This window comes from Lichtheimia ornata (assembly GCF_029851405.1).
Source record: "Lichtheimia ornata isolate CBS 291.66 chromosome Unknown scaffold00088, whole genome shotgun sequence".
Lineage (NCBI taxonomy): Eukaryota > Fungi > Mucoromycota > Mucoromycetes > Mucorales > Lichtheimiaceae > Lichtheimia > Lichtheimia ornata.
Window position 1 is genome coordinate 99,989 of NW_026695408.1, and position 19,579 is coordinate 119,567.

Here is a 19,579-nt window from a genome sequence, read left to right on the forward strand (position 1 = left end):
CCGAATATCTCATATACTCAACACCCACCACTACCATCATCACCACATCCAAGGGTTTTGTGCACTCTGATTTTTTTTACCTTTCTCCTCCTTTTCCCCCCATCTATTATTACTTTTTTTTACACACGTACAAAAACACGCATACATACACACCCACGATGATGCGTTTAACTCGATGCAGGATGGCTACATCAGCCGCTTTTCGATTATCAATGGCGCGTCGGTATATGCCACAAACCAAGCGCACCTTCACTGTAGCAACGAGGGTACTAAAAGATGATGGTGGGTCACATTCGCTATCATCAGCAAGCAAGCTGCTAATCCAAACCAAACATTAGCTGAACGCACGTATACTGTACGCCCAACGCATTTTTGGATGGATAAAATCCTTGAACGTGAAAATCAAAAACCAATTGCAGATTCAAAAGCACCACCCCAAGAGCGCCATTTGATTGAGAAAACGGTAAAAAAGACATGTGTGGGTGCATGAGCACAGACGAAAGGTATAGCTGACATCGTGTAACTTGATCACAGATGTCCGATAGTGCCATGGTACAATACTTGCCGTTTAAATCATCACCGGAACTGCTGGATGAGTATATTTTTGTGGATGGACGAATTCGTACGGGAAAGGTAAATGGATCTTCTTATTCGCATTCTGATACAGCTAACATGTAGCATTGATAGCTGCTTGAAGACTTGGATAGAATGGCAGGTGCTGTGGCCTACAAGCACATCGATAACAATGATCCTAATGCACGACCTGTTACTGTGGTGACGGCGAGCGTCGATCGATTGGATTTGCTGCTGCCAAAAGCCGTTGAAGATTACAAGTTGACGGGTCAGGTGACCTATGTGGGAACAAGCTCTATGGAAATCTTTCTCAAAGCTGAAACGGTACCTAGTGGGGAAGATGAGCATTTATCACCCACAGAGCCAACATCAGCAAAAATCCAACATCCCGGTGAGTTGGGTCCCAATACAGTGCTTGCAACAAGGTTTACAATGGTAGCTATCGATTCTGCCACTGGAAAGTCCGTGCGCATCAATCCACTCAAAACAACAACACCAGCTGAGGAACGATTGTTTGAATTTGCCAAAGCTAACAAGGCACGTAAGAAACGTAATGCTGAAAGTGCATTGACGCGTTTTCCTCCCACCCCTGAGGAACGATTGGCCATCCATGACATTTATCTTGAATACTCTAAATACGATCACAGCGATGAAAAGTCGTTTATGATGCAAAATAGTGCTGATAAGCAACCAATGCCTAGCAACCTTGTATGGATGCAAGACACCAGCATTGAAAGCAATTATCTAATGCAGCCCCAAGATCGAAATATCCACAACAACATCTTTGGTGGCTACTTGATGCGTCGTGCCTATGAACTTGCTTATGCAGATGCCACTGTATACTTGGGCTCTCGCGATGCTATTTTGTTGGCTATGGACGAAGTTATCTTTCGTAGACCTGTACACGTTGGTACGCTTCTCCATCTCAAATCCGAAGTCATTTATGCAGAAGGTGCACCCCATCACTCTTTCCAAGTGAGAGTGGTAGCTGAAGTCGTTGATATCGAACATTCAAAATGTGAGACAACCAACATCTTTTACTTCACTTTGGCTGCTGAAGGGGATGTTCAACCTCGACGTATCCTCCCACGCACTTATTCAGAGACCATGTTATGGCTCGAAGGAAAACGTCGTCGAGAAGAAGGTGTTCACGCACGCCACATGTTGCTCGAATCCTTATCACGTAATAACAAGACCAATAGCAATTCACAATAAAGTCAAGAGAGTGGGTTTATGGCATTTTCTGGCTATTACAGTGTACTATGCTAATGGATGAAAACAGCTGTTCTTGCCTTTTTGGTAATCGGATGATTGCTGCAACTTTATCTTGGTGTCACAGACACAGTTACCCTGTTGCCCACCATTCCACACACACGCACCTCTCTCTTTTCTCGTTTATCGCGTCTCGAATGAAACTTGCCTTGGCTTCCATCGTCTGTTTATTACTGGCAGCACTTTCTCTTGCTTCGGAAGAACAACCAACTACTTTGAAAGGAGGTACAATCATATACTCAAAACGCATCTCGAAACGCTTGGTAACCATCGTGGCATGTAGCCATCTTAAGGCCTTCTGAAAATTGTAAACGCACAGTTGGGAGCAATGCCAAGGTTACGATCCACTTTAAGGCACGAGCATGGGGAGAAACCGAGTACTTTGAAGATACCTATAAGACCAATCAACCTTTTACATATAAGCTCGGTAAGTTTTTGTCGTACATCCTCTTTTACTATTGTTGCCCCTGACAACCTAGTACCATTTACCGTGTAGGTCGTGATAAAATGATGGAAGGTAAAGAATGAAAGTGTAGCCTTAAGATATGATTGGGTTAGACTCATAAGCATTCTGTAAAGGATTGAAAAATGGATTACAAGGCATGTGCGAGGGCGAGATTAGGCGCGTGTTAATGCCGGCAGATATGGGTAAGTGATCTCATTCATTCATCAAAAGGTACATTTATTAATGGGTGGATCCAGCTTTTGGTGAACTAGGTGTCCCAGGCAAGGTACCTCGTAAGTAGAGAGAGGATCGATTGTGTGATCTTACATGTCACAAAGCTCACCCACCCTACTATCTTAGCCAATACCGCCGTTGTATATGATATCGAGGTGATGGAAGTCAACGCCCCCTTCACGTGAGTTATTGTTGAATCTTTGTTACTGCTTCCTACATCATCTTACCAGCAGACATTTATGATAGGAACCCATGGTTTTATGCTGGATTGGGAGTGATTGCACTTGTGTATGTATATATGGATCGGATGGCCAAGGCTGTAGATAATGCGAAACTTTCAAAGTTCATGGAGAAGAAGGCTGCTCAGGATAATAATAGCAAGAAGGAACAGTAACAAATTTCTTTATACAATGAAATGATCTACTATAATGGGTTCATGGTTTGTGTGGAGTGATTGTATGGCTATTTTCGGAAAGTGAAGGGGACAATGAAGGAGGGGGGATAACGGGAGATTGTTGTATCTATATTACTTTTGGAATTTGTTCACATATGCAAGCCAAGTTCCTGGTGGTGCAGCTGGTGATGATCTACTACGTGTACTGCGCGTTGTGGGGACTTGTAGTTTGGGAGCATTTTGTTCCTGAAAATGAAATCCATGAGGTTACTAAAAGATACCCATAAAGACGAAATCAAAACAACTTACAGATGATCTCTTTTTCATTCCATTCACCATTGTGTGCATGTTCTTTTCGATTTCTTTTCGAAGCTTGTGTTCACGAACACCTTTAGGATTGAGCCAAGCCAGCAATTTTTCAATCTAAGAAGTAGGCATATATGCATTTAGAAAAAGTCACGTGTGGGTATCTCATTTCCCTTTTATACATACGTCCTCTGGATCATCAAAACATTTCCACCACTCGGAGTAGTTGTTTGTCGTTGCAGCATCCGTATTATTGAGACCACTCATATCTTTGATGCGGCTTTCCAAGAAATCAGCTTCTTTGTCGAGACCTTGCGCCCGCATCAATTGTCCCACAAATTGAAGACCACCACCGTGTCCAGCAGGTTTGTTGGTATTCTGTTTCTCTTCAGTGGCATCCAATGGATCATCTCGAGAACGTAAAACTGTGATATCGGTACTGGTGGGGCTTTGAACGAAAAGACGGCCCGTGCCATGAGCATTCGCTCCACCGATATTGTCAAGATAAAAGTAACGGTTGAAAAACTTGTCGCGGCCAAGTGGTTTCATCCGCAGGATGTCGTATTTACGCATATTCTGTTCTACCTGCTCCTCCTATATGTACATGAAGATACTATTAGTACCAATGTACATTTATGGAATAATAAAAATTTGACAAACCTTCTTGAGCAGCTGTCTTTCATCTTCATCCAGTTGCCTTCGAATGGTATTGCGTGCTTTGAGCTCCTTGCTTCTCATCCTTGCCTGCTCACGTTGCTGATGAAGCAATTTGACCCTCTTTGCCTCTCGCTCCTCTCGCTCGATTTGCTTGCGTTTCAATATAGCTTGTCGCGAAAGTTGTCGAGTCTCTTGTACCGGGGGAGTGGATCCTTCATCAGAGAAAGGTGTGTCTGCTCGATCAGTAGAAGCACTATCATCAATAAAATTAATACCATGCAGTATACAACAATGACCCTTTTCATATCGCTTACATGCTAGCTTCTTCACTCTCCCCATCATCACTGCCATCATCCTTATTGGTTCCATTGGCACTGGGGCTATTTCCATTGCCATCTTCCTCTTCAATTCGGCGTTCCAATTCTTGTCGTTCAGCGTTACTATCCATGCCTATTAGAAATCTCACTCTCTTTCATCGGCATCCACATTCTACTTACATCCGTTTACGTTCACGTCCAATCTCGATCTTTTGCTTCCGTAATTCAGTCATTTGCTCCTGGCAAATATCCATGTATTCTCTAAAAAGATGCAATTTCATAATTAGAACATCAAAGTCAAGCAACTTGATTCGATGTCGCCTACCTGATGAATGAGCACTCGTTGACAACATTGATAAGTAATTCCATCAGCAACACCTTGTCCTTCAGGCTGAGATGTAAATAGGCTTCTTCTCTGTCTGCGAGTGTTGTGCCACTTCTTGGGACCAATTGCATAAAGATTCTGTCAATATCAGCACCCAGTTCTGGTGGAGCGATCTATATTAAAAATGATTAGTCTGATAAGCACCACCGTCATCACACAATACAACTTACATCATGGATACAGCCAACGAGAACATCCTCCCAACCTTCACGATCATCACCCACTGGAATGGCACGTGCATCCCACCCTGAGCCAACTTGGTAGATTTCAGGACGACCCCAAGTAATTCCCACAGGTACTTTACGATCCTCTTCTTCATCCTCCTTATCACGTGATTCGGCGTTTGCAGGCGATTGATTTTCTGGCACATCATCTTCACTGGAATGGGATCGACTAAGGCTGGGTGTTGGTGTAGAGGGTCGTGTGATGTATGTTCCAAAACTGGTTCCTGCTGATGCACCGCTTAAGCTGCTTTGGCTGCTGCTACCACGTGGCTTCCTCCTTTCATTGATGATCGCGTTCAAAAGGCATACATTGCTCTCGATCAAGATCTGGGATTTGATATCACGTGATGAATGTCGTAGTGCGTTTTCAAAGTCGTCAAGAGAAAATGGATATAAACCCAACTTGCGAGCGAACACCATGAGAAAAGAGTAGACCATAAGAAAAGGGCTGATGCATTCGGCAGGAATCGATTCAAGCGTTTTGCTGTCAGGATAGGTTGGCATTCCACCTGTTGGATTGGGTACAGTGATGTTGGCGTGACGCTTGCCAGGAGCCATGTCAATGATTGGGCCTTCGCCGGTAGGTTGACGACGATACAATGGCAAATCAAGATCTTCAATAGGATAGCGCAAAGATGATTCGATTTTACGTGCATCCGACACTTTGGCTTTACGGCCATCCGATAATGCAGGACGTCGTTTGGCTTCCACACGATTCTTGATATTCTGTAACTCTGTTGGCAATGTGGTGTCGATACCATATTTCTCTGCAATTGGTTTCTATAGGATAATCATAAGGCAAACATCCTAAATCATAATCAAAAGTAACCATACCTTCACAGTGTAAGGCGATCCGGTATACGATTCTCTTGTCAAGCAATCTCTCAGGAACTTTTTAAGCAGATTCTTGCTGAATTGTAATCGATCACGTCTACAAGAACAATCAAAGTAAGTTCATTGTTGATTGTAAGTAACAATGAAATGTATACTTGCTTTATGTCCTTCTTGTTGACAATTTCTTTGTATTCGGGTAACCCCGTCAGGTCATCGTCCACCAATTCGACAAAGAAACGAGGGTGCTCGATGCCAGCCTCATCTGCCTTCTTCAATGCCTTTGCCAATTCATCGGATATCTCGTCCATGTCATCCTCATCTTTTGGAATAACTTTGAGAACTCGTGCGTTGTACCTGTCAAATGCATTAGATCAATATGGATTATGCTGATCTCTCTCATTCTTCCTACGTACTTTACACCATCAGACCATCGACATGTGACGAGATCACCGGTATCAAAGCGTTCGATGTAATAATCATAGACATCATCAACGACATTGTCAAGCCGCGTTGTCTCTATATAGATTTGCTATTGTCAATGATGATGGAACACGTGAAAAAAACACGAAAACAACACGTACGAAATTGAGCACGCTCCAATACACGCTTCTGCAGTTCCTCGGGTAATTTATCCTTGACGCGACCTTTCTCGATTCGTTCACTTTCCAACGCTTCTGCAAAGGTGAGACCCACACGGCCAGTCATTTCACACTGCCAAATTGGGCGCTTATAGAGGATCGTGCGTTCAAGATAGGCTCTACAACAAGGTGTATCAGTGGGATAGAAGAACGATCGTGGTTGCATTGTGTCTTACGGGTACATGGTGAATATTTCACCGGTGATTGAAGAGACCCAGACTTGACGATCTCTGGATTCCTTGCGTTCAAGGTCGCATTCGGGTGGTGACAAGAGTGGAAAAGGCTTCTTCTTCAGCAAAGGCATGGAGAGCTGACGTTGCTGTTGGAATGGAATGGTATCAGTGTGAGTGTGTTGTGGCTTGTCAGAGAGAGAGAGATTGCGTATTGTAATAAAGAGGAGTTGTGTTCAAAGACACCGAATGGTAAAGGTGCTACTACCTTGAGGACGTGTAGCTGGCGATCGATGAGTTGTGTGGACGTAAATGGAGCGTGTGCTGTGTAATGTGGATCGGTTGTTGAGAGGAATATGACCAAAGGACACTTTTACACGGCAACTGAAAAATGTGAATCGAAAGATAAAAGGAGAGAGAAAAAGAGAAGCAGCAAGACACATTTAGGTCACTATGCCTCAAAGAGAGAGAGAGCTGACAATGAGGCACGAGCGCCTCGTGACTTGCCAATTCCCGAATTGCATTGTCTTGATCAAAACCCACCCACCCAACCAACCCCCACCTCCCAACTTCCTCCTCCTCCTTAGAAACATGAACTCATCCATAATAAAGAACCATGGTTCTTTCTCAAAATAGATCAATAACGTCCTCACCATTTGATTGTCATTGATTAAACCCGATCCATTGGATTATTATGCATTTAGGTTACACCATTTCATCCGGTGCATGATCACCCACACATTCTATTACATCTTTTATGGGAACAATGAAATATTGGAATACGCATACTACTCTTAGCTATACTACAAGAATATAGACGCTGGGATGTCTTGTGTTATGCATGCCTTATTGCTAGCGTGCCTATCCTTACTACAGCAGCTGATCCAACTCCGCGAAAGAAAGTAGTAGTAGCAGTAGTACTAATCTTTCCTTGCTCATATTGCAGATGATACAACGCATGTTATCACATGCACTTGAAATGTCAATGAAGGATCTTGAAGATGATGACAGGGTGGGTAGTCGTAGTAGCAGGCCATTGCATGACATGTCAAGGATTATTATCTAGACAGCGACTGCTGGGTCTGTGTGTGTCACAAACGTCCGCTCGATTAGGATACAGTCGCATGAAATAGTAGTAGACTCAAAAGACACTCGACCACACATACACAAAACCACGAACTTCAAATCATGCACGTATACTTAGAAAGGATGGGGGCGTGTGTGTGTGTGTCATCATCAGCGAGTCACTTTAAAGTCAACGCGGTGGATTATGTGTGGGAAAATGTCAACACGAACACCCGTCAAATGTCATTCCATATTCTCTCTCTTTTTCACACACACAATGTTTCGTTTTGCACGTCCCACAACGCGTTCATTAGCCAGTGGTCTTTCTAAACGCTTTTATTCGCACAAGGAAATCAAGTTTGGTGTTGATGGTCGATCGGGCTTGCTTCGAGGCGTCGATGTGCTTGCTAAATCAGTGGCTGTCACCTTGGGTCCCAAAGGCCGCAATGTCCTTATTGAACAGCCATACGGTTCACCCAAGATCACCAAGGATGGTGTCACAGTTGCCAGAGCTATATCGTTGGAGGATAAATTTGAAAACCTAGGAGCAAAGTAAGTACTCTTGTTGACAATAAAGAAAGCATGATGGTGACTAACGATGTCAATAGGCTGGTAACGGATGTGGCAAGCAAAACAAATGAAGTTGCTGGTGATGGAACGACTACAGCTACTGTTCTAGCACGTGCTATCTTTGCTGAAGGTGTCAAGAATGTTGCAGCTGGATGTAACCCAATGGACCTTCGTCGTGGTGTCCAAGCAGCCGTTGATGCCGTTGTTGATTTCTTGAAGGCGAACAGCCGCGTTATTACCACGTCCAGTGAAATAGCTCAGGTATAAAGCACAATGGATGGCTAAAGGGGACGTATCACTGATAGCAAAGGCTTTTAGGTGGCAACCATTTCAGCCAATGGTGATAAGCATGTGGGCGATATGATTGCACAAGCTATGGAACGTGTTGGCAAGGAAGGTGTGATCACCGTCAAGGCTGGCAAAACGATCGAGGATGAGCTTGAAGTGACCGAAGGCATGCGTTTTGATCGTGGTTTCATCTCGCCCTACTTTATCACGGATACCAAGGCCCAAAAGGTGGAATTTGAGAAACCATTGATTCTTCTCTCGGAGAAAAAGATTTCATTGTTGCAAGATGTGATGCCTGCCTTGGAGACGGCTGCCACGCAACGCCGCCCGCTTTTGATTATTGCCGAGGATGTCGATGGTGAAGCTTTGGCAGCTTGTATTCTCAACAAACTCCGTGGTCAACTTCAAGTGGCAGCTGTAAAGGCACCTGGATTTGGTGATAATCGTAAATCCATTCTTGGTGACATTGGTATCCTCACTCAATCCACTGTCTTTTCGGATGATTTGGAAGTGAAGCTTGAAACAGCAACACCCGATCTTTTTGGTACCAGCGGATCAGTCACCATCACCAAGGAAGACACTATCATTCTCAATGGTGCTGGATCGAGAGATATGATCAACCAACGTTGTGAACAAATTCGAGGTGCCATGAACGACTCAAGTACATCCGAATATGAAAAGGAAAAGCTACAAGAACGTCTTGCCAAATTGTCTGGTGGTGTAGCTGTCATCAAGGTCGGTGGTGCCTCTGAAGTTGAAGTTGGCGAAAAGAAGGATAGGTATAAAATGGGCACCCTATTCGTACCGAAAAGGATGCTAATCAATGTCCATTTTACAGACTTGATGACGCGTTGAATGCTACACGTGCTGCTGTTGAAGAAGGCATTGTACCAGGTGGTGGTGTCGCTCTTTTGAAAGCTGTGCATTGCTTGGACAAGGTCAAAGCCATCAATTTCGATCAGCAGCTTGGTGTGAATATTGTTCGTCAAGCCATTCAACACCCTTGTCGTACCATTGTTGATAACGCTGGTGGTGAAGGTTCGGTTGTATCAGGCAAACTCTTGGAGCAAGGCAAGGACAAATTCAATTGGGGCTACGATGCTGCTGCCAATGAATACGTGGATATGATCGAACGAGGAATCCTTGACCCTACCAAGGTACAACGTACGGCGTTAATTGACGCTAGTGGTGTTGCTTCCCTCCTAACTACGACTGAATGCATGGTGGTGGATGCCCCTGAAGCCAACAATGGACCACCAGCCGGTGGAATGCCGGGTATGGGAGGTATGGGAGGCATGGGAGGCATGGGTATGTGATCCATTACAAAAGATAGACGTGTCTTTTTCGATTACACACGTATAGTGTAGTGTCCAAATCCCCGCTCCGTCATGTATCCTTTTTTTCTTCCATTGAAATTTGTATATAAAAAAGTTGTTGTTGTTGATTACCCAATTTGAAGTTATTCCGGATAAGACATTTATAGGAGGTAAGCGTAAACAACAGTATTCGGCAACAACGAAAAAAGCAACAGCAGCCCCATGCATGCATGCAATAGCAGCGATCGGTATGCGCGTGTGCACAGCAGCAGTGTTTGGTGCTGCATGTAAAAATAAGCTCTCCGCCATTTTAAGGATCCTAGAAAGAAGAAACTTCCTTGGGTAAAAGAGAAGCAATGGAGAGTTGTATGTACATAGTGATCAGACCCCGTTAACTTGCTCCTTTGTTTCTGCTTCCAAGAGTTCGTTTCTTCATTGTGAATCAAGATAGGCTCCTATGTCATGATCCCCTAGTGTATGCGTGTTGTAGATCTTAGGCTTATATTTACGCCCAAACATACTACTAAAGTAAGTAGTAAATACCATCCAATCAACTTGACAAAGCCAAGTGCCCTTTTTTACTAAGGGGCAACTTTTTATTTCTCCTTAATCCAGATATTTGGGTGAGTGTGAGTAAACAAAGAGAGAGAGATGAGAAAGAACAAGAGGTTGGTTACTTATGCACAATGACAACTGTAGACAGTTGTAGGGAAAGAGAAAAGGAGGAATGTGATTGGGGGGAGGGGGGAGGTACTAGTGGGAGAGACAAAAGAGTGGAGCCCCTGGTGATGTGCTGCTGCTGCTGCTGCTGTTGTGATGGGGGAAAGAGAGAGTGACACACACTGTGGAGAAAGGACTAAATATGTGGCAATATCGAGATTTCCTCGGATTTAAGCAGTGACTATGTGTGATACTCTCAGGGGTGAATCGAATGTTATTTGCATATCAAGATCGGTGCTATCCGACGACTACTTGCCACATTGACTTTTCTTCTCTTGCTCTATAAACTTGCGCTTCAGCATAGGCCAGAAATTTCAGCCGCGCTGACCAACGACTTGCTTGCTAGCATCTTTCTCTTGTTCTTTTCTTCTTTTTAACCCCACACACAGACTTTTTCCTTTTGTGCGTTTTCCTTTTCCTATCTCTTTCTTCCTCTCTTTCTTCTTTCTTTCTTTCTTTCTTTCGATCGCTTTCTCTTTTACGCATCAAGAATTGGACTTTGCAACATGCTTGTAACCGAGACATTCCATGGCTACATTGAAACGACCCAAGATGTCCTTCTCATCTTTGAAGGCTGTCGTCGGGGGCTACTTCCAAGAATATGCAGACGACTACAAGAGAAAGAACGCAAAATGATTCAATCTGGATCTGTTTTTGTATTTGATGAACGAGAGTCAGGTATGTGTGTGCGTGCGTGTGTATGTAGGAAGAGGAGCAAAGTTATTCAGGGGAAGACAAGTGACAAAGGAGTACTAGAGCTAACATTGATAATGTTATTTAGGCATTAAACGGTGGACAGATGGATTGGTGTGGAGTCCTTCTCGAATCTTGGGCAACTTTTTGATTTATCGTGAATTGGACAAGCGTGCCACTGGCAAACGAGGTTCACTTTCAGGCGATGCATCGAGACAACGCAGCTATAGTGTCGATCATAGCAACGCAGCATCATCATCAGCAGCAGCTATTGCCGCGGCAACAGGAGGTGCATCAGCAAATGTGGATCGTAATCGAGAGCGTCAACTTGTGGGGAGTCTTTCAGATTCATACAAATTCCGTAAAGATGGGTTGATCAAAAAGACAATGTCAATTGTGGTGAATGGCGTATCACAGCATTTGGTGTCGTATTATAATCCACAAGATGTGCTTGAAAATAGGCTACGCACCCCGTCATCTGTGCCTGAACTTGCTGGTTTGGAGATCTCCCCCGAATTATTGGCAAGACAAAACTTCCGTATTCCGCCTATGGTTGAACCTACTTTTGAAGGTGCAGATGCTGCCATTACTGCTGCTGCTGCTGCTGCTAACTTTGGTGGTGGTGGTGGTGGAGGAGGAGGTGGTGGCGGAGGTGGTCCTATTCCAGCTGCATATGCATATGGCCGTAAGTGGTTAATGGATGCTTTACTATTTACACGTTTATCTCACCATGAAAAAATAGATCGTCGTGCTCATTCTTTGCGTAGCATGTCACTTGGATCGATTCGTTCATCAACAATGGATCAATATCAAAGCCGTCACCATGACAACAACGTCATGTATCACTATGACAACAGCAACCAGAAACAGCAATCACCCACCATTTCGCCCTACGCCCATCAACAACAACCCACCATGATGTACGGCGTTCCACCTGCATATCCTGGAATTCCTTCACCTTCCAGCTTATCTTCCACACCTGGCACACCGTTGATGTCTCCTGTACGCGCTCAACATCAACAACATCATCAACGACATTATTCAATTTCATCGACCTCGTCGATATCAAGAGTGGATACACGAGATATGCTCGCATATAGACCAGAACATCAACGCCCATCAGATGCTGCAGCAGCAGCTTCCTTTGGCCATCTCGCTGGCGATATTGGCTTTTTTGATCGTTCTCCACATCAACAACAACAACACCATCACCACCACCAACAACAACAACATCCTGATACCGTGAATCATCAGCAACAGCAGCAGCAGCAACATCCTGACAACACTAAAGGAACCAACATAGGGCAATTGCTTAACCCTGTCCACCCATTGAACTCGCCTACTACTACCACAGCCACAACAACCACACCTACTACCACCTCATCATCATCACCGCACATGTTTTCTCAACATCAACAACAATTACCTGGTTCTCACATGGTAACATCCGCTTCATCCTCTTCCACTTCATCCTCCTCGGCATCCATGGCACATCCATATGAAGTCAACAACAACAAGGACAACAAGGATGATTTGGTAGATTATCGACATCATCATCATCATCATCATCATCATCAAGATGCTGGTTTATCAGCCAACAATTACAGTGTGATGCATCATACCCCTCCACAAGCTTTTCCCAATGCTGTTATTCACCCCGCATTTACCACTGGTCACCATGATGAATTGACACCAGGTCATCAAGATATGGCAGGTCCCCTCATGCTAAAGTGAAATACACTACAAAAAGCTATTGCTCTCCACCGCCCCCCTTTTTCTCAATCCATCCGCTTTATTTACCCATCCATAATATTCTTGTTTATAGTCTATCGTTTTCTCACTCTCTCTCTCTCTTTCTCTTGTATACAAAGATTCTGCTTCCTTTTGTTCCCGTTTCACATACTTTGTGTAGAAATGATGTGGTCTGTGTGTCTTTCTTTTTATGTTTCGGGATACATCCATTCGTGTTACTTGGCAAATGCAATGCGTGAATAAGGGAGAGAGAGAGGCCATGATCATCGTGGTGCATCTTGAAACCTGTTTTCTTTTCGATGTAAATGAGATTATTGGCTATCATTTGATGCAGGGGAGATGGATCGTCGAGATGTTGAAATGCATGCTGGGGGTTTTTTTATACATAATAGAAGAATCAAATAGATGCGATATTCACTAAGATAGATAAAGATGTGGAGATGATAACTGCAAAAGATAAAAAGATAGAGAGAAAGAAAATGATGCTGTCAATGTCTACAAATGGTGTGTGTGCTGTTAAAGAGTCTCGTCATCAATGGCTTGCTGAGACTTGAAGCACGGGCCCATTACTACTACTACTGCGGCTGTTGCGTTTCGCGGCGGTTGAGGAGGAGGATGTTGATGATGGCGGATGCGGGTGATGTATGGGTAGTCCTTGCGTTCGGTTATGAAGCGGTATCTATATAACGAATTAGCTATTTTCAGAGTGTAAAATAGTAATGATAGATTTACCTGATTATGCATCACAGCGTTGTTGTTAGTAGTAGAGGAGCCATTGCCAGCCGATGAAGTGGTCGTTGTTGTTGTTGTTGATGATGATGGATACGAATTCTCAACATGATGCGATCGTGTAGTAGTAGTAGTAGAGCGACCATACGTATTAGATGCCGATCCTGTTGCTGGTGTTTGCATATAATAGTACATGGGTTGTGGTTGTTCTCCAATCCCTACTACTGGGTTCACAAAACCTCCTGGTGACGCCGTTCTGTACGAATACGCCGCGCCTTCATTAAACTCTCCCATCGACGTGTAGGATGCTACATTCGTATCATGGTTCATTGGATGTCCTTGTTGCACTTGTGATGATGGTCGAAGAGGATACGAAGGATGCGATGCATATTGTTGGGTATCAACGGGCGATGGTGCAGCAAATGATCTTTTGTTATCGGTTGTTGCAGAGAAAGGAGGCGGAGGATGACCTGTTGACATGACAGCTGAAGATGATGATCGCATCATATTATCGTAAATGGGTTGATGAGGATGATGATGATGAGGATGGTGTTGAAATTGTGATGGCGGCGGTGGTGGTGGTGGTGGAGGTGGAGGTAACGGTAATGGTGCCTGAGTACCATGTTGAAGATGGGATGATGAATGGCCTGCATTCATATATACGGGATGAGCAGGTACCCTTAAAGGTACTCGCATCAGGGGTTGATTGATTCGTTGCGTAGGAAAGTGTGGTTGCTGTGCTTTTGACAAGAGATAAAAGTATTGTGGATGAGGATATTGTTGCTGCACATCAGCCTGTTGTTGCATATTCCATGGCTGCTGCTGTTGTTGTTGATCTTGAAGCATCGATACGCCCACGCTCTTCAAAGATGCTTCAATCATCTTTTGTCGTTGTTCGAGTTCTTGTGCTTCGTACACTGAATGCAGCTGATTCTTAAAGTTGACTAGTGCCATCTTCCATCGTCCAAACTCATCCTTGTCGACAAACAATCCAAAATCCAACACGTCAAGAAATTCCAACTCCATAATGTTGAGATCAGTCACTTTCATGCAAGAGATATCTGCCCATGTCTTGTTGGTGAACGTGTTATCATCAAGGAATTTGTTTGCTATATATCGATTGCATTAGCATCCTTGCATGTATAATACGAATAGCGTCATTGTTATTACCGAGCATGAGCGCCACTGTAAACAATCGATACTCTGATCCTTCAGCTCCTTGAATGTTTGGATTCTTTTGCAGCAGCATTGCAATGTACTTGAGTGATAGCATGACTACCGATTCGGATAACTGAGTAGCGTACAAAATCTAATGTAAATGCCATAAGCCAAAGATGGACTAGTAATAAGCTGATGCGATGATGATGATGATGCTTGCCTGTCGAGAGAACTTTTTAAAGGCATTGCTAGTTCCATTGGCAATATGAGCAGTCTCACGATGTTGTGTCTCTTGCTGCTGATTAGAGTGAGATAGTGTCGTATCGTCATCTTCAGTGCTTTGCTCTTCTTTTTCAGCTCCTGGTTCGGAGGATGATGTAGGAGACAAGGATTCACTATGCAATGCCATCACCGAAGGACGTCTAGCATGCCACATTAGGTATACCATGGATGATGCAAACTCGGCCAATTGATGTATCGGTAACCCTAGTGTCTGTGGTACATCGGTTGCACTTGGCAACGGCTCAAGCGGAGGAGGAGCAACCACACATGGATATTGTTGGATCGGGTGTGCTACTGCCGCTGCTGCCGCTGGCTGAAACGACGCTGGAGTCTGATATGAATACTGCAACGGTGGCTGATGGTACATTGCACCTGCTGGAAGCATGCCATGGATCGGATCAAGAGCAGGATGAGCGTATTGTGGATACATTACGGCGTAGTGTGTGGTGCAAATAGGAAGGAGTTGGTCCGTAATGGTAAGCTGGCGAAAGCTGCAAAGAGTGGAATCGTATGCGAATCAGCAGCTGTTGAGAAAAGCATAGACGAGTCGAGTATCTTCTCGCTCGTTAACACGTTGCCGTTCTTCGTATGTGCTGTTGCTAAGATATGTGGTGTTGCTTAATCCAAAAGACTGTACGACTGGCTGAGAAAGGGCTGTTGTTTGTGTAAGAAGGTTAGTCAGGCGCTTTTGTTTTTTGCGAGGTCACACTCACAACCACACCATTGGATGCATTAATTGCAAGTAAGCTTTTATTGCTTGAACCCTGAATGGCTTGGCAGCTTCTTGAAAAGGAATGGAATTAGATGAAATAGAAAATCACTTATAAAAGATTGATCATCGATGTAGAGAAAGGATGAAGAAAGGAAAGGATATCGTAAATGTTGATGCCTTGTAATGGCATCATTAGCAATTTTGTATCAAAACCATTATACACGATCCGACAACAACTTTAAGCTTTCAACAACTCGCCTCTCTAATAATATTCTTTGCTTAGATATGTCTCACCACCAGCTGATATTACAAACAACAGACCCGGGTCACCATTTGATGACTGAAACGTCGTCTGGTTCCTTATCTAAACTATATGCTCTACCACCAATCATTTCCTCTCTCGATGAACCACTATGCTTTGAACATGATGTATATGAAATGGACATATAACTCTATGATGGTAAAAGTGGATTGGAGGAAAAATGCAATGCTACTGATCTTTATTTGACATTCCAGGATTCGAAATATGCATATGGTGCAAGCCTTCCGCCACACTTTCACGAATATGAGTATCCAACGATCCCTGTCTTTCTTGAGCCGTTTGTAGTTGCTGTTGTTGCTCTGATACCTCTTGTTCTTCTTTTATTTTTTGCTCCTTTTGTCTCTCTTGCTCTTGCTTTAGTAGCCTGGCTCTATGCTTTCCATGTGCGATTCTTGCAGGTCGTTGGAACCTATACCAAACAGGATGACTTGCTTAGTCGGATACAGTATTCTCATGATGATGTTGTCGTACATGCACGTATACCTTTGGTAACATCAACTTACATTTTTAAGAGAGCAGTGGAGAAAGGGACGTGGGAATCAGAGAAACAGGGTACATTGGCTTTTAATCTTGTATGGAATAATGATGCAGTTACTTCTTGAGTTAAAGGGGGGTAATGATACACTTTCATTGTCCAAGGCGGAGATTTGAGTGTCAAGGTCTCATCACCGTGTTCAACATTGTATTGTATAGCTTTTTGTAGGGTAGCATACTTAAGATTTTGTGCCCTTCAAACAGAGGCAAAATGCGTATTAGATGTTGATAGGTAGTATCAGAGATCTAGGTCCTATTACTGTGACATCTTCGGGTAACAAAGTAAACCTGCTTCGCCCACATTGGGCAGTAGCGAAGCGTAGATTGCATCAAAAGTATAGAAGCAAGCATATTATACATAGAGTACTTTGCGTTTGAAAATACAAAAGTGGGAAACACGATACAAGATCCATATCAATTATACAACAATAGAAGCTCGAACATGAATGCTCGCTTTAATGGTGTATTTCATGCCTAATAAAACAGCTATTGGTGATACAAAGGGGATACTACCGCAGCAGATTGGATATGTTGTCAAATGAAATGCCGGGGATTGATCTTGTCATTCCTTTCTCTTGATTTGTATTGTCACCCGCTTTATCAATACGATGGATAACGACTCTTGGGCTGTTCATAAACTGAGCGAGTTTCTCGGCTTTGATGATGAAACGCTTAAAACTCAAGTGCTGCCGTACTTAAAGACGTTGAAGACTGCTGACGAATTCTCAAACCATTTGATGGTAACATGGCAACGCTTATTACTCCATTCGACAACAGCTAACTCATCCCTTGTCCATTTAGGAAATGCTTGGATCAGATCAAGACCGCATTGCTTTCATTCAAGAGTATACTACGCGTCACTTTGCTGGACCCAAGAAACAAGCACTATCACAGCCATCATCATCACCGCAGCAAAGGCAACGATCGACACCAACACCACCACCACCACAGCCACAGCCACCGCAGCAGAAGCAACCAAGTACTGGAGTACAGCATTTCCCATCACTTCCAGCAACCGAACGACAAGAAACTGAATGGCCAAGCAACATCAATGTTTATATGAAAAAGGAGAATGAAGGGGATTATTTCCGTAGGTGAGTCCACTGCATGCATAAACGAATGCCGTAGCGGGATTGGATCGATGGTATCTAATACTACGACCTACCATAGTTCTCGCAAATCACAAGCGAAGCAGAAGACGACGTCTCAAAATCAATCTTCATCCACTGAATCCACCAACACCACTGAAAAGAAGAAGAAAAAGAAGAATGAAATGACCTTGGAAGCTGCATTGAAAGAGTTGCACATCAAAGCATCCACCACAGAGAAGAATGGTAAAAGACGTGTCTGCCATTGTCAAGGTATATATGAAAAGAGAAATTGGTGATGTTATTCGATGCTAACATTGGCCATTATTATCAGCGACGAAGCATCCTTTGTTGACAGTGGCACCAAATTGTCTCAATTGTGGCAAGATCATTTGCACTGCTGAAGGTCCAGGGCCATGTACGTTTTGTGGCACCCCGGTTTTATCCAAAGAGCAGCAGGTTGCGTTGATTGCAGAAGCCAAGCGGAAACGTGCAGAGCAAAAGCAACGTATGAATGCTACACAACAACCTCGTAAAGCGCCTAGTGCAGCAACACCATCAGTCGGCTACGCTTCCAAAGTTAGTGGAGATATCGTTCCAAAGAATGCATATCAAGAACCAGTTTGGGATGAGAAGGTTGAAGATGAACGACGGAGGCGTGCAGAGGCTCATAAGGAAAAGCTGCTGGAATTCCAACGTACGAGTGCAAAGCGTACTACAGTCATTGGTAAGTATAACCCATCTATCTCGTTATGTTATGGGTGATATTGATTATCTTTTATAGATCAAGCTACGGATTTCACTCTGCCGTCGGATCAGCTGAATCCCTGGTTGTCACCTCAAGAAAGAGCTCTTTTGCTTAAGAAGCAGCAGGCCAATCTCAAGAAACTTCAGAATACCGATTCACATCGTCGTGTTATGACTATCGATGTTCAATCCCGTCAAGTCGTTGTCAACGAGGAAAGTGCAAGTTCGGATGAGGACTCGGAGCCAGAAGAACTACCACAGCCATCGAAGATGGAGCGCCCTAAACAAGATGATGGTTCAGCAGGGACCTATGCACACAATCCCTTGCTTAAAGGTGTTCATGCTCCCAAGTTTATTGGTAAACAATCAACAATCAAAGGAGGAAAAGCTAGAAGGAGAAAGGAACGGGTGCAATTCGATGATATGCTTGATGATTACGAATATGCAACTAGTGTAGCTGACGATCGTGATATCCCTGTTGAGCCAAATTCATGCATCAACAATTATTAGACTTATTGGACAATAAAACGTTGGCTTACAACCTGTCTATTGCATTCAGTTATGCAAAAGTAATGTAACTTGCAAAGTAAGGCTGCCAATAGCTATGCCATCATCATGTATGTTTTGAAAGTCTCTGTCATCGTAGTATACTAATGAAGTAATTATCCTATGAGAGTCCAAATCACGCATGTTACGATGTATCGACAAGGTCTAATCAAGAAAAAAGGGAGATGTGTATACTATTGAATGCAGCGTTTATTCAAGAAAACAATGAATCAATTAGACTCTTTCTCCTCTTGTGCTCTTTTTCCTCCATCATAGCATTTACAGGTGGATACAACAACCTGCATCTATCATATCATACATCTTTCTAAAATACAAGGCATCAAGTACCCACACACACATAGGTAGACCAGCTCAGCAAGAAAGAAGGTCTCTTACACCATAGAAACTAAGAAACGATCAGCCTTTTATTAACCCAACATTAGTCACAAGAAGAGTTAGATTGAGGGGTACAACGAATTGCTCCAATAGGGAGATAAATCTATCTAGGAAGTTCCTATGTATCCTTTGAGTGTGCATTGCGTAAAGGTCGAAGGATGTATGTGAGGTGACACTTGATGCATGGCGTGTCTAAACATGGTGTTGGATGA

The 19,579-nt window shown here is 43.6% G+C and overlaps 7 protein-coding genes across 7 annotated transcripts; 5 read left to right on the forward strand and 2 right to left on the reverse strand.

Annotated features, from left to right (window-relative positions):
* Window positions 1-158: 158 nt before the first annotated feature.
* On the forward strand, window positions 159-1,788 carry O0I10_011381 (uncharacterized protein; the record flags this gene model as incomplete). Its single annotated transcript, XM_058491349.1, has 4 exons — window positions 159-223; window positions 307-463; window positions 535-633; window positions 688-1,788. 4 exons carry the CDS (start codon window positions 159-161, stop codon window positions 1,786-1,788), a joined length of 1,422 nt encoding a protein of 473 aa, XP_058337914.1.
* Window positions 1,789-1,982: 194 nt separating this feature from the next.
* Window positions 1,983-2,918, forward strand: O0I10_011382 (uncharacterized protein; the record flags this gene model as incomplete). The annotated part of the gene is made up of 7 exons (XM_058491350.1): window positions 1,983-2,070; window positions 2,129-2,272; window positions 2,342-2,362; window positions 2,425-2,493; window positions 2,548-2,583; window positions 2,651-2,705; window positions 2,771-2,918. The coding sequence occupies 7 exons, from the start codon at window positions 1,983-1,985 to the stop codon at window positions 2,916-2,918; spliced, it is 561 nt and encodes a 186-aa protein (XP_058337915.1).
* A 132-nt stretch (window positions 2,919-3,050) lies between these two features.
* Window positions 3,051-6,583, reverse strand: O0I10_011383 (uncharacterized protein; the record flags this gene model as incomplete). Its single annotated transcript, XM_058491351.1, has 13 exons — window positions 3,051-3,164; window positions 3,228-3,341; window positions 3,411-3,818; window positions 3,885-4,134; window positions 4,196-4,321; window positions 4,379-4,459; window positions 4,524-4,696; window positions 4,754-5,587; window positions 5,642-5,738; window positions 5,801-5,995; window positions 6,055-6,157; window positions 6,223-6,398; window positions 6,456-6,583. The coding sequence occupies 13 exons, from the start codon at window positions 6,581-6,583 to the stop codon at window positions 3,051-3,053; spliced, it is 2,799 nt and encodes a 932-aa protein (XP_058337916.1).
* Window positions 6,584-7,791: 1,208 nt separating this feature from the next.
* O0I10_011384 (heat shock protein 60) lies at window positions 7,792-9,688 on the forward strand (the record flags this gene model as incomplete). The annotated part of the gene is made up of 4 exons (XM_058491352.1): window positions 7,792-8,066; window positions 8,123-8,345; window positions 8,403-9,151; window positions 9,211-9,688. The coding sequence occupies 4 exons, from the start codon at window positions 7,792-7,794 to the stop codon at window positions 9,686-9,688; spliced, it is 1,725 nt and encodes a 574-aa protein (XP_058337917.1).
* Window positions 9,689-10,914: 1,226 nt separating this feature from the next.
* Window positions 10,915-12,835, forward strand: O0I10_011385 (uncharacterized protein; the record flags this gene model as incomplete). The annotated part of the gene is made up of 3 exons (XM_058491353.1): window positions 10,915-11,086; window positions 11,190-11,786; window positions 11,844-12,835. The coding sequence occupies 3 exons, from the start codon at window positions 10,915-10,917 to the stop codon at window positions 12,833-12,835; spliced, it is 1,761 nt and encodes a 586-aa protein (XP_058337918.1).
* Window positions 12,836-13,385: 550 nt separating this feature from the next.
* O0I10_011386 (uncharacterized protein) lies at window positions 13,386-15,452 on the reverse strand (the record flags this gene model as incomplete). Its single annotated transcript, XM_058491354.1, has 4 exons — window positions 13,386-13,532; window positions 13,586-14,691; window positions 14,753-14,891; window positions 14,961-15,452. 4 exons carry the CDS (start codon window positions 15,450-15,452, stop codon window positions 13,386-13,388), a joined length of 1,884 nt encoding a protein of 627 aa, XP_058337919.1.
* A 1,746-nt stretch (window positions 15,453-17,198) lies between these two features.
* On the forward strand, window positions 17,199-18,935 carry O0I10_011387 (uncharacterized protein; the record flags this gene model as incomplete). The annotated part of the gene is made up of 5 exons (XM_058491355.1): window positions 17,199-17,330; window positions 17,392-17,684; window positions 17,761-17,951; window positions 18,013-18,405; window positions 18,463-18,935. The coding sequence occupies 5 exons, from the start codon at window positions 17,199-17,201 to the stop codon at window positions 18,933-18,935; spliced, it is 1,482 nt and encodes a 493-aa protein (XP_058337920.1).
* Between the last annotated feature and the right edge of the window lie 644 nt (window positions 18,936-19,579).